General features: G+C 43.3%; 1 protein-coding gene across 2 annotated transcripts in view; it reads right to left on the reverse strand.

Moving 5' to 3' along the window:
- The window catches only part of LOC106568842 (neuropilin-1a), a 53,149-nt gene that overhangs the window by 25,093 nt on the left and 12,929 nt on the right, over nucleotides 1–15,127 (reverse strand). For both annotated transcript variants that reach the window (XM_045694013.1, XM_014139560.2), the window contains exon 3: nucleotides 5–186. In XM_045694013.1, the coding sequence (XP_045549969.1) occupies nucleotides 5–186 (182 nt within the window). The remainder of the gene's footprint in view (nucleotides 1–4; nucleotides 187–15,127) is intronic.

Raw genomic sequence — 15,127 nt, forward strand, 5'->3', positions numbered from 1 at the left:
TGACCTGTCTTGAAGACCTCGTAACGTACAGAGAATCCAGCCCCGTGGGTTTCGTAGTCGGACACAAACTTGATGAGAAGCTGGCTGCCACTTGAGATGATAGGGGAGGGGGCGATCTTCCCACAGAACTTCCCCAGGGTTGGAGCCTTCTCGTCCCCACCGTTAAACACCTCCACATAGTCATACCTGAGGAGAGGACATAGGAGAGGATCAGTGTAAGACTTACTGTACAAAACTGCTGCTGCTATAACTAACAATAGTGTGGTAGTAGTAGTAGTAGTAGTAGTAGTAGTAGCAGCAGTAGTAGTAGTAGTAGTAGTAGTAGTAGTAGTAGTAGTATAAAGCCTTGTCAGAGCCTTGTAACGGCCGGCTCTGTCTGTCATAGCCGGCCGTGACCCGGAGACCCATGGTACGGTGCACAATTGGCCCAGTATCATCCGGGTTAGGGGAGGGTTTGCCCGGCAGGGATGTCCTTGTCCCATCGCGCACTAGTGACTCCTGTGGCGGGCCGGGTGCAGTGCACACTGACACGGTCGCCAGGTGTTCGGTGTTTCCTCCGACACATTGGTCGGAGGAAACACCGACACACTGGCTTCCGGGTTAAGTTGGCATTGTGTCAAGAAGCAGTGCGGCTTGATTGGGTTGTGTTTTGGTGGACGCACGGCTCTCGACCTTTGCCTCTCCCGAGTCCGTACGGGAGTTGCAGCGATGAGACAAGACTGTAACTACCAATTGTGTATACCAAATTGGGGAGATTTAAAAAAAATAATATTAAAAAATAATAATAAAGAACGGGCTGGAGCCCATTTCTTGTTTCTATAGCGTGAATGAGGAATCGAACCCCCAACCTTTCAATCTCAGACTGGACATTAACATTTACATTTTAGTTATTTAACTGACGCTCTTATCCAAAGCGACTTACAGTTAGTGCATTCGTCCTAAGATAGCTAGGTGGGACAAGCACATGTCACAGGCATAGTAAGTATACTTTTCCTCAATAAAGTAGCTATCAGCAAAGTTAGAGCTAGAAAGGGGAGGAGGGAGTCAAACACAACTGTTGGTTCAGGAAAAAGGCCCCAGAGTTGATCAAACAATACGGAAACAATAACCAGTTTGGATTCCAGGCTATGTTGCACATAGCGTCATTCCAAGACCAACTCAGACAGCGGTTTGGGTTAGTCATACAATAGCTATGCTCCTTAAACCCAACTCCTTTGTTAGGTTTAGAGATTTGACCACACACCCTCAATCTACTGAGATGAAAAGACAGTTGTAGAATGCTATGGATGGATGATATGGGAGTTGAGGTAACTACTGAGGGTCTATACCCACTGGGAGGGTTATAATAACAAGACAATGAAGATGAGGAAACATGAGAACGTTTGTACTCCCACGGAGCAGTATGCTACAGGGGTGAGTTCATCTACCTCTGTTATCAGTGTTCCATGGGAACCTCAGACAATATCACCTCGCACATTATCACCTCAAACATTATCGCCTCGTACATTATCAGCTCGTGCATTATCGCCCCATACATTATCGCCTCATACATTATCAGCGTGTACATTACAGCCCCATACATTGTTGCCTCATACATTATCAGCTCATACATTATCGTCCCATGAATTATCGGCTCATGCATTATCGCCTCATACATTATTGCCTAATACATGATCACTTCATACATTATAACCTCATACATTATCACCTTATATATTATCAGCTCATTCTTATATAGACCATTCCCTGTGCCCTACCACTCTGGGTCAGCTAACAAAGATAATTCTCTAATCTCTACAGTACTAGAATGTGTGTGCATGTTTGTGTGTGTACTGTAATGTCTGTGTGTGAGTGTTTGAGAACAAGCGGAGGATAACCCAACCCCCCAACCCTAGTGAAAGTTGTCACTACCGTTTAACATGAATCTGTCCACAAGAGATTAACCCAACCCCAACACTTCTGTTTTATACTGTAGCTAATTCAATTACACGTAATTGGGTGTGAACTGTGAAGGCACTCTCTCTCTCATGTGTGACCGTGTGTATGTGTGTGAAATGTGGAGATGAAATGGTGAGCTCATGGTGCCTGTTGGAGAACATACTACTTTTTTTCCAGGCACAGCCGAGCCAACAACCCTTTTCCTTTCTGAGCCAGCTGTGGAAACAGCCTCTGCCTGGCCTGCAAAAATAAGACTAGGGCTACGCCCCAAATGGCACCCTATTCCCTATGTAGTGCACTACTTTTCACCAGGGCCCTGGTCAAAAGTAGTGCACTATATAGGGAATAGGATGCCATTTGGGACGTATCCTAGGCTTTACACAGAGCTACTTCATCAGCAAGTTTGCCCAGGAGTTTGATTCTGTACGCAGACAGCCCCATCATGGTACATTGGCAGAGGAATTTTTCTCTGCGGACAAGTTGTTTTCTCATGGCTAAGAACACAAGCCCTTGTAAAAAGCTGTTGACGTGAGGTTTTAGACAATGCCCTTTTCAAGGCAACTACTAGAGGCCAGGTTTATTCTCTCATTGGGCTCTCAGGCACCTCTCTGGGGTGTGTGTTTGTGTGTGGGTGTGTGTGGGTGTGTGTGTGAGAGAGTATATCTTTGTAACCCAGCTTGCTAACACATGGACAACACGTGAACCAATAGTATCTACTCTAACCACATGAATCAATGTGAACACACTAACCGTTTTGTTTACCCCATGGATCTCACATAATGGGATCAATGTGTAAAATGAAAACAGCAACACTGCAAGTACTGAATGGTACTCAAGGGTGAATTAGTATTTTCTGAATCCTGTATAGTTGTCTCTTCCTAATCCCATGACTGCTGTCTAAGCAGGCTTGATGACAACGGCTGTCTCTGTCCCACTCCCAAAAAACCTCCCCATCCTCGGATGGATTAGAGATCACCAATGAGTGGTTCCACCTCTCCTCTTTTTTAATTTCCCTGTAGGATTCACTGTGGGTTCTTTTTGCTGCCTGTGTGGAAATGGAGGGGGAAGGATGGGGTTGTTCATCCTCCTCAGCTGCTTGGCCCAATTGAACTGCTAACGGAGTGGGGGTGGGAGGACGAGGAGATGGGGAGAGAGAGAGAGAGAGTGAGAGAGAGAGAGAGAGAGAGAGAGAGAGAGAGAGAAAGAGAGAGAGAGAGAGAGAGAGAGAGAGAGAGAAAGACAAAAGAGAAAGAGAAAGAGAGAAAGAGAGAGAGGGAGGGAGGGGTTGGTGTCTGTCTGCACCAGCAGGGAGGCACAGTGTTGCATTCTGTTCTAAGACACACCATCTGTAGAGTTGCATCTAATTTTAGGGCCGGGGGAGTGACTAGGAGCGAGTGAGTTTGTCCTGGAAGTGTGTCTCTGTCTCTGGCAATGGTGTTACAGCTGTGTCTGGCTAACGGTATGTCTGACTGTGTCTGATGAGACATTTTTCCATCTGCCCTGGAGCAGGACCCAGCTGAGACTCAGACAGAGTGTGTCCGTCCATCGACAGTTTCCAGTCTGTTTGACACCGCAGGCTGAATTAACCCTGAGCGTGGCTTTGCCAGTGGAATCACTAATGACTTGACTTCTCTAGCGAGAGGAGAGGAGAGGATGGAGGGAGGCTGCTAGCCTTGCAAGGCACACTGATTTATTCCCAGCGTGTATTTTGTGTGTGTGTGTGCGCGCGCACGTGTGTGTGTGTGCGCGCACGTGTGTGTGTGTGTGTGTGTGTGTGTGTGTGTGTGAGTGAGGGTGGTGTGCGTGCAAGTAAAGAAAAGCTGGCCGGGCTTGTAAACGTTCCCATGATGCCTTCCAGATGATAGATGATGGAGAGAATATAGCCGTGGGGAGGGTAAGGTAACACAACTAGCATAGTCCAAATGGTAATAAGATATATGATATAGGAGGACAATTATTGTGTTAGACTATCACATTCAGTTGTTAAGGAAGTCCTTACTTTAGGACTAGAAGGTTACTACTGTTTTAAGCCCCAGATGGACTTCCTATTGTGTGTGTGTGTGTGTGTATTTGTAGTGAACCATAGCAAAGCACTTACCAGACCATTCTCCTAAGAGGGCATGAATAACCTAACCAGCGATTCTGCTGGACAATAAGGGGGAAAGTAGTCTATTTAACAAGGGTGTGAGGATAGATTTTTGGTTGGTTAATAGAGCTGTCTCAGTGAGCAATGAAAGCCCCAGGTCAGGTCTGTGTAGCCATCTGCATTCTATCTCCCCATGGTGCTGCTTTTACGGGTCCATCTGAGCGGGGCATGATGCAAATGAATAAAAATGGCATACATACACAACATCACTGAAGTGCTAGGCACTAGTGCTTTACAAGAGGCCACTTAAAACGCTTCCCACAGGTCAAATAAAGCCTGCCGTGAACAGAATGAATAGATTTTATAATGCAGTGTTCATTTAAACATTGGAAACACATTTTATGCCCTAAGCTGTGACTGTCTGTGACCAATAAACTAGTCAGGTGCAAAGATTGTTGTCATAATTCCTGTATGTTTTATGTTTGGAGTTTGATTGATGGTATTGTTTCATTATGAGGATCCTCTTCCCTGATGTATTAACGACTATGTGTTTTTATAGGTGATCATAAGCTACATAATGTACATAGGCAGAGGATAACAGACACATTCCCTGAAGGACAAGACAGGACATAGCAAATGTCGGCCACGCGCAGTAGATCCTCACCTGCTGGGTGTCGACAAACAACTTACCATAATTACCTGGGTCTTCAACAACAGAACGTCATTTTATGGGTCTAGCTTAGGTGTCTAGAAACAGCGTAAGCCACTGTTAATGAGCACAATGTAACAAAATACCTGTCCGTTCAGGCCTTGAACAAATACAGTTAAATATAACCTAGGGGGCCCAACCACTTAAATGTGTCACTATACCAAATGTCTCAGTCAGTGTACCGTTTTAGGTTAAACAAACATTTAAAGGGTGTACCCAAGTCTAAATACTGAAAATGAAACGTATATACCTTTGAGAGTTAACTGGAAAAGAGCCCTTTGTCAGATGACACACCGTCTACCCTTCTACACCTTTAAGTGAGTTAAGCGAAAGCAATAAACACTGTCAGTCTGGCCGCGTTTTGACATGGTTTTAGTATTTGTCACCAAGACAAGTTTATCACCCCTTTCTGCCTGAGCCTGAGGGGACATACCTCACAGAGACGGAATCCACTCCCCCAAAACATATGATGTTAATTAACTCACTCACCACCTCAACCTCCTCTCAACCTCCCCTGGTAATGGCCTCCTGTCCGCTCAGCTTGACAGACAAAGTCTGCATCCCAAATAGCACCCTATTCCCTATATAGTGCACTACATTTGACCAGGGCCCATGTAGGGAATAGGTGCCATTTGGGATGCATTCCGGACAGATAGACAGATAGACAGATAGACAGAATGGCAGACAGACAGACAAACAGAGGATGGGACAGGCTGTTACTGTCACCTTCTCTCTGAAAGAAAAGCTGTGTTCCCTAATGGGGCTCACTGGGCTGTGTGATTCCAGCCGGCTGGCCACAAACACCTCTGTTTCAACCTTGTAGTGTCTGACTGACCCCGAGATGGAAACACAAACATGGTGACTGGAGTCCTCATGATGATTGGTGATCAAGGCTCTTTTTCATCCATATTATAGCACAACAACATACTTATCAATAAATACATTAATGTTTGTCCTGGCGGTCATTAGAAAGATGGCAACAATCAAGTTCTACATTGCACACCTAAAAAACACAAACACCTTTGAGTTGACTCACAAGAGTGACCAGACCATGTCCACTCTCTTCTATCCACATGGGCAGGCAGCCACACAGCAGTAACTCTTATTTTTAGACTACAGCTGTACTCCAGTCCACTGCCTGTTCTGTTTTGATACAGGTGTAGTCAGTGGTGATAGATAGTCCTCTAGTCCTTCCTAATTACAAGCCGTTGAATGGCCGGGGGGACAAGGGATCTGATCTCCATCCCAAACAGCACCCTATTTACGATTCTAGTGCACTACTTTTGACCATGGTCCATAGGGCTCTGGTCAGAAGTAGTGCACTATATAGGGAATAGGGTGCCATTTGGGACACAGGTCTAATCTCCAACTCCTCCACAGTCGTATGGAGAATGAGTCAAGTATTCAAGACGTATGCTGTCCTCTCCAATGATGTATATAAACACTAGATTGCTGATGCTCTGTATTGGCCAATGAGATGCGTTCCGAAGCCACTTGTCGGCCATATTGGTACACCTCAGTAGGAGCAGTCCTCCATAGGAATTAATGGAAATCTAGATTATTTCAATTAAATGTTTCAAGGACAAAATGACATGTATTTAAGATTTTATTTTTATGTTTAGCTCACATTATGTAATTGAAACGTATGCATTAAGGTGTCTAATAGAATAAACACGGCAAAAACAAATGTAGACATTAATAAATGCATATCTATAGCTTCCAAAATCTTTTTCACAATGGAGAGGGAGAATCAACATGTAGACACGGTGGCTTCAAAACAGTGCCCGCTGTATATTATGTACATTATGAACACCTGCTCTTTCCATGACACAGACTGACCAGGTGAATCCAGGTGAAAGCTATGATCCCTTATTGATGTCACTTGTTAAATCCCCTTCAATCAGTCTAGATGAAGGGGAGGAGACAGGTTAAATAAGGATTTTTAAGCCCTGAGACAATTGAGACATGGATGGTGTATGTGTACCATTCAGAGGGTGAATGGGCAAGACAAAATATTTAAGTGTGTTTGAACAGGGTATGGTAGTAGGTGCCAGGCACACCGGTTTGTGTCAAGAACTGCAACACTGCTGGGTTTGTCACGCTCAACAGTTTGTTGTGTGTATCAAGAATGGTCCAGCACACAAAGGACATCCAGCCAACTTGACACAATTCTGGGAAGTGTTGGAGTCAATGGAGGCTCCTCCGGAGGAAAAGGAGGACCATCCTCCTCAGTGAATTTCATAAAAATAAAAATAGGGAAACATTAAAAAAGTTATCCTTTTAAGATAAAACTATACTAAATATATTCACGTCATCAAATAATTGATTAAAACAATGAAAGTCTACAGTAGCTCTGTACCATGGTGTAGCCGGAGGACAGTTGGTTTCCGTCCTCCTCTGGATACATTGACTTCAATACAAAACCTAGGAGGCTCATGGTTCTCACCCCCTTCCATAGACTTACACAGTCGTTATGATAACTTCTGGAGAATGTCCTCCAACCTATCAGAGTCTTGTAGCATGAACTGGCATGTTGTCTGCCTAATCAAAGAATCAGAGAATGAATCCAGTACTGAAAGCATAAGCTCCAGCTAGCTAGCACTGCAGTGCACAAAATGTGGTGAGTAGTTGACTCAAAGAGAGAGAAAGACAATTGTTGAACAGTTTTGAACAAATGTATTTCTTAACAAATTAAGGAGAAGCAAGAGTGAGAGAGAGATTACATATTTTGTAAAAAAAAACAAATCCCACTTTCACTTAGCTAGTGAATGCAGCTAGCTAGTTTATCCTACTCCAACACCGATCTCAAATAGAGAGGGATGCTATGTTAGCTAGCTGGCTATGGCTATCCAACACTGGAACTGTTCTCAGTCAAGGTAAGCTTCTGTTTTTTTAAATGTATTGCCACCGGGGCCCGACGGTATAACTGCTAAACTGCACACTGTGCTGCATGATTGTAGTGGGTTTACTAACGCATTACTTCTAGTAGCTATGTTGACTAGCTATGATGTTACCTAATATGGTGACAAGGTTACCTAATATGGTGACATTAACAATGTAGGCTGTGTGTAGCAGTTATAATATGACGGTTTGGCTTGGAAAGGTTTTTTTGCCTGGTTACAGACAGCTTAGGTGTTGTGCACTGAAGTCCACAAGCAAAAGGAAAAGTTGAAAGAGGAGGAGTAAGTGCGAGAAGGAATCAGCAAAGTGATCATGCTGTTTTTATGTGGCTGTTATGAAAGTGAACTGTGTTTGCGTGTGATCAGGGTTTTATTCATTCCGCCTATTCTGTTGAAAAACGTTTCTTAAGCGAAAGCAAATGGAACTAAATGGGATAAACATAGCTGCATTTGTCCAATAGAAACACTCGTTTAGAACTGTTGGACTAATTATTACACCCTAGATCAGCTAGCTGCAGCAAGACTGTCTGTCACCTTGATTACTCTTAATTTCTCTCTCGACCTGTGCACCTACGTTATAAACTTTAATTCATAGGCTAGGTTGTAGCAACCTCATGATGGGTACAGGGAACATTACAGCATCATGTAGTAGCCTAAACCTCTCAATGTTACATTGATCTGGGTGAACGGAATATGAATGACAGTCATCCAATATGCTGTAATAAAAAATTATAATCTTAAACGTCACCAAACGCCACTGACTGGAGTCAACATGGGCCAGCATCCCTATGGAACACTTTCGACACCTTGTTGAGTCCATGCCCCAATGAACTGAGGCTGAAAATCAATATTAGGAAGGTATTCTTAATGTTTTGTACACTCAGTGCATATCATTGGTCCTCTCCGGTCCCGCCTAATAAACAATGCTGCTTTATGAGTTCAGACAGACTTGGGGGTCAGCCTGAGGGCCTTGTGTTGCGTTAGGAGCAGATACAAGGCATAGTAGTGACGCCTCTTGCACTGTGATACAGTGCCTTAGACTGCATTCCTCCATGCCACTCGTGATAGAGAGTTATTCTCCACCAGGGTCCCTGCTGTTGGTGGGCGGCTAACCCTAACCCTGGCTTCCTATCTGTCTTCCTATCTGTCACACTATTCCCTATAGAGTGCACTACTTTTGACCAGAGCCCTATGGGCCCTGGTCAAATGTAGTGCACTGTATAGGGAATAGGGTGCCATTTGAGATGCAGCCTCTGCCATGCTGAAGTGATATAGACCACTGGCTCATCCTCTCATCCTCCCTTTAACTGAGGACACTCTAACTGGGCAACCGTCTGACTCACCTTTGACCCCTTAGAGATCCTGACCTCAGCAGCAAGACGTCTCCCTGCATTCCTATGGCCTATTTTGTCCACTCTGAAATCCCCTAAAGCTAGAATCACATGATCCAAACAGAGTAAAAGGCACTATTGCACCATTTTCAGCTTTGTCTCATAGATTAGACATAACATAGTAAAGCTAAATCTGGGACACTCAAATGAGTATGATATATTATGTTTGGTATGATTACATAAGACAGGTTACTGAAGGTAAAAACGAATGGTCGTTGGTTGGTCAGGGTGGATGGGTGGGTGTATAACCCGAACATCTAGCAAATCAAAGGTTGCATGTTTGAATCTCATAATGGACAACTTTAGCATTTTATCTTAATTAGCAACTTTTCAACTACTGATGGCCATCCACAAATACATACAAAAGGTAACATATCATACTAAATGGAGTGTCTCGGATTTACAAAAAAATATATAAAATGAAATGCTCTGAGACCAGGTTGCTATATTTGGCTGTTTGTTGTTCAGTGTCTCATGATTGTTGTTAGCACAGACACGCATACGCATCCTGTTACCATGGTATCGCAAAAGTCTACATGTTAATAGGACAATATGACTATTCACAGTGAACTTTCACTGTCAAGGGGGACAGGCTTTGTACAAACATGCTGTAGACAGCAGATCCTGGGTTCAAATACGATTTGAAACCTTTCAAATATTTTGAACGTTTGCTCTAGCCTGCCTGGAGTGACAGATGAGCTGGGTGTGCTACTATTCTATTGGTCTATTTAAATCAGGCAAGGTCAATCAAGCACAGATGAAGTATTTTAAATCATTTCAAAGAGTACTTCAACCCAGGTCTGGTACGCGGGTTCTTGTGACTCGAGGCATTTACTAAGTCCTGAAGACATCTGGAAGTGGGTGCTTTCTGTTCTGTAAATCCATGGAGGGATAGCAGCTGTGACATCGCAGTGCAGCACTGCTCTGAATCTGAGTTTAGTCTAAACTCTCTCCTCGTTAATCTGCTCGTTAGGCCTTAATCTGACATGTGTTTTCATTTGGCTGTGCAGCACTGCAGCCCGCTGATCAGTAGGGAGGCAAAGGACCTCTGATGCTCTGATTACTAAAATGCACTTTAGACTGAAGATGACTGAAGAGCACATTTTACATCCATTGTCTGTGTGTGGGTAAACAGAACACACACAGTGTTCCGTCTCAAATGGCACCCTATATAGTGCACTTCTTTTAACCAGAGCCCACAAATGTAATGCACTATAAAGGGAATAAGGTGCCATTTGGGACACACAACAGTGTTTTGTCTGGTTTAAACCAATGTGAGTGACTACATTTGCTTTGGAAAACCCATCCAAACAATCATGACAACAGTCTTGAGAAATAACAAGGAACACAATTGCGCAAAATCATGATTATAGAACAGTTAATACCTATTTATATATCAAGCGAATGTTTGCTGCTTAAGACAGAAGTCCTCTGAAGGAAGCCTTACTTATACACAGGATGGTTCATTATTTGTGCATCCCAAATGGCACCCTATTCTCTGTTTAGTGCACTACTTTTGACCAGGGCCCATTGGACTTCTATATTGTGAATATGGTGCCATTTGGGACTCACACCCTCCTGTCATGTGAGTGACTCCAAATTATGTGGCTATTCAGTGAAACCCAGTCGTGAAGTTCACAAATAGTTCAACTACAAAGATCATTGTCCCAAGATGAAAACAGGCTGGCAGTGCCACTGTGCAGGGGGAAATAATGCTTGGAGTGCACTTTGCCCTAATAGAGGAAGGACATGGGTTATACAGAGTTAAACATACAGTTGAAGTCGGGAGTTTACATACACCTTAGCCAAATACGTTTAAACTTAGTTTTTCACAATTCCTGACATTTAATCCTAGTAAAAATTCCCTGTCTTAGGTCAGTTAGGATCACCACTTTATTTTAAGAATGTGAAATGTCAGAATAATAGTAGAGAGAAGGATTTACTTCAGCTTTTATTTCTTTCATCACATTCCCAGTGGGTCAGAAGTTTACATACACTCAATTAGTATTTGGTAGCATTGCCTTTAAATTGTTTAACTTAGGTCAAACGTTTCGGGTAGCCTTCCACAAGCTTCCCACAATAAGTTGGGTGAATTTTGGCCCATTCATCCTGACAGAGCTGGTGTAACTGAGTCAGGTTTTTAGGCCTCTTTGCTCGCACACACTTTTTCAGTTCTGCCCACAAATGTTCTATAGGATTGAGGTCAGGTCTTTGTGATGGCCACTCCGATACCTTGACTTTGTTGTCCTTAAGCCATTTTGCCACAACTTTGGAAGTATGCTTGGGGTCATTGTCCATTTGGAAGACCCATTTGCGACCAAGCTTTAACTTCCTGACTGATGTCTTGAGATGTTGCTTCAATATATCCACATAATTTTCCATCCTCATGATGCCATCTATTTTGTGAAGTGCAAAGCACCCCCACAACATGATGCTGCCACCCCCGTGCTTCACGGTTGGGATGGTGTTCTTCGGCTTGCAAGCGTCCCCCTTTTTCCTCCAAACATAACGATGGTCATTATGGCCAAAGAGTTCTATTTTTGTTTCATCAGACCAGAGGACATTTCTCCAAAAAGTACGATCTTTGTCCCCATGTGCATTTGCAAACCGTAGTCTGGCTTTTTTTTGGCGGTTTTGGAGCAGTGGCTTCTTCCTTGCTGAGCGGCCTTTCAGGTTATGTCGATATAGGACTCGTTTTACTGTGGATATAGATACTTTTGTACCTGTTTCCTCCAGCATCTTCACAAGATCCTTTGCTGTTGTTCTGGGATTGATTTGCACTTTTCGCACCAAAGTACGTTCATCTCTAGGAGACAGAACGCGTCTCCTTCCTGAGCGGTATGATGACTGCGTGGTCCCATGGTGTTTATACTTGCGTACTATTGTTTGTACAGATGAACGTGGTACCTTCAGGCGTTTGGAAATTACTCCCAAGGATGAACCAGACTTGTGGAGGTCTACATTTTTTTCTGAGGTATTGGCGGATTTCTTTTGATTTTCCCATGATATCAAGCAAAGAGACACTAAGTTTGAAGGTAGGCCTTGAAATACATCCACAGGTACACCTCCAATTGACTCAAATGATGTCAATTAGCCTAACAGAAGCTACTAAAGCCATGACATCATTTTCTGGAATTTTCCAAGCTGTTTAAAGGCACAGTCAACTTAGTGTATGTAAACTTCTGACCCACTGGAATAGTGATACAGTGAATTATAAATGAAATAATCTGTCTGTAAACAATTGTTGGAAAAATGACTTGTGTCATGCACAAAGTAGATGTCCTAACCAACTTGCCAAAACTATAGTTTGTTAACAAGAAATTTGTGGAGTGGTTGAAAAATGACTTTTAATGACTCCAACCTAAGTGTATGTAAACTTCCGACTTCAACTTTATAGCTTCAGCTGCAATGAGAGAGTGAGAGAATGTGTGTAGAGAAGAAAAATGAGAAACCGATGAGTGTTCAGAGTTCAGTGAGCATATAGAGTGAGAAAAGTCATAAGAAAAAAGATAGGAGGACAGGAAAGGGAAAGAAAGAAGAGGAAAGGAGAGGAAATGAAAGGAGAGGAAATGAAAGGAGAGGAGAGGAAAGGAAAGGGGAGGAAAGGAAAGGAGAGGAAAGGGAAGGAATGGAAAGGAAAGGAGAGTAAAGGAGAGGAAAGAAAGTAGAGGAGAAGAAAGGAAAAGAGAGGAAAGGAAAGGAGAGGAAAGGAGAGGAAAGGAAAGGAAAGGAGAAGGAAAGGAAAGGAAAGGAGAGGAGAGAAAAGGGAAGGAATGGAAAGGAAAGGAAGGAAAGGGAAGGAATGGAAAGGGGAGGAAAGAAGAGGAATGGGAAGGAAAGGAGAGGAGAGGAGAGGAAAGGAGATGAAAGGAAAGGTAAGGAAAGGCAGAGACGCAAGAGCCTCAGGGCAGACAAGAAGAAATCCAGAGGTCTGTCCATGAGCTCATAGTGCAACCGGTCATCACGCTAACTGGCCTGTGGCTCTATAACATCCACCACCAGCCATCTAACTAACCCCAAGTCTTTCATCTGGATGACCACAATGACCACAGAGCCATGGTGGCGCAGTGGAAATGACAATTGACAACACTGAGAGGATCATTCAATTAGAGTTGTATCCATCACCGGACCATTCCTCCATAGCAGGAGACCCTCGTCCCTACATAGTCCCTACATAGTCCTTACATAGTCCTTACATAGTCCTTACATAGTCCCTACATAGTCCTTACATAGTCCTTACATAGTCCTTACATAGTCCCTACATAGTCCTTACATAGTCCCTATATAGTCCCTACTACATAGTCCTTACATAGTCCCTACATAGTCCCTACATAGTCCTTACATAGTCCCTACATAGTCCTTACATAGTCCTTACATAGTCCCTATATAGTCCCTACTACATAGTCCTTACATAGTCCCTACATAGTCCCTACATAGTCCTTACATAGTCCCTACATAGTCCCTACATAGTCCTTACATAGTCCCTATATAGTCCCTACTACATAGTCCTTACATAGTCCTTACATAGTCCCTACATAGTCCCTACATAGTGGTGCCATTTGGTACTCAGACAATGTCTTTGACCAGGTCAACAGCAGCAGCACTGCTGGTTGGGAGTCTGCAGGTCTGCAGTTGTGGTTTTGTTTTATATGTGTCATACCACAAAGGTTACGTCAACTACAGACAACAAGGGGAAATGAAGTGTGCCTCATGCAGCCTTTAGTCCTGTAATCACCCTACATCCTGGCATTAAGATTTGTTTCAGATACACGACTTGAAGTTCAAGAGAGAGTAACTTCAGACAAGCACGTAAGTCGTAACTCTGATGTTCGCATTAATCTTCCATAGATGTAATTGGGAGATTTGGGTGAAAATTCTAATCACAAGCGCCAAAGATCTTAAATTAGGATTTGTCCCGAAATGCCTACAGGAAACTGTCTCTTTGATTTACGAGATCTGTTATGGTTGTTTTTAAAACTTGTATCCTAGACCAATGTCACGAAATGACACAGGATATACTCTTGTGAGTAAATTTGGAGCCACCAACGGTATTTACGTGCAAGATGGGAGGGCAGACTGACCTTCCAAGGCTCTAATATAATCAGTCTGTCAGTTCATTTAGCTGTTAAGACTCCTGTGAACTTCAAAGTGGTGAAATAAAAGGAACATGCCCATGGAACCGAGAACAAATAAACAGATTGTTGTAGAAGTTCATGACTCAATTTAGGTCCTTAGAAGCGAAACCACAAACAACCCATGTTGGATCCAATAAGACACCTGGCCTTCCTGTTTTTGCCTCCACTGCTGAGGAAAGCAGTTGGAAAGAGCCATTCTGCTTCCATTGAAACGAACACATTGAGGCTAAACACATTGGTGTGTCTGGAGGTTGACACGCCAGGCCAAACCTAAATGTAAACGGCTGATTGAACAGTAGGCCATGCTGATGTGGCATTTCTCCTTTGAATCATTATGGGTATGATTCATAACGATTCAAAGTGCTGTCTGTGATTATGAGTAGGATTCAGAACGATTCAAAGTGCTGACTGTAATTATGAGCACGATTCAAACCTCCTTCCTAACCTTTCGCTCTCTCTCTCTCTCTCTCTCTCTCTCTCTCTCTCTCTCTCTCTCTCTCTCTGTGTCATGGTCTCACGCTCGAGGAAACCGTTCAAACAAATAAAAAAATCGGTCATGCTATTTTAGTGTCAGTGTGAGATAAGTCTGTCTTTGGTTAGACTAAGGATTACATCCCAAATAGCACCCTATTCCCTATGTAGTGCAACATTTTGACCGGGGCACATAGGGAACACGGTGCGATTTGGGACACAGACTCTGTCTTTGATGCTTCTCCACATTGGCCACAGTCATGCTGGAATATCGACTCAACCACAGAGCATCTCCACAAAAGCCTTATTGATGTTATTTTGATATCTGACCACTCCATGAATGTAATGTTGTCAGTTCCGACTGTGACTTCAAGGGAAGAGTTCAACACTGCATTTCTCCAGCAAACCTCCTTTCTAACCTTTCCGTTTAGCACTCTCTCTCTCTCTCTCTCTCTCTCTCTCTCTCTGTCTCTCTCTCTGTCTCTCTCTCTCTCTCT

Source organism: Salmo salar, chromosome ssa14, assembly GCF_905237065.1.
Source record: "Salmo salar chromosome ssa14, Ssal_v3.1, whole genome shotgun sequence".
Classification (NCBI taxonomy): domain Eukaryota; kingdom Metazoa; phylum Chordata; class Actinopteri; order Salmoniformes; family Salmonidae; genus Salmo; species Salmo salar.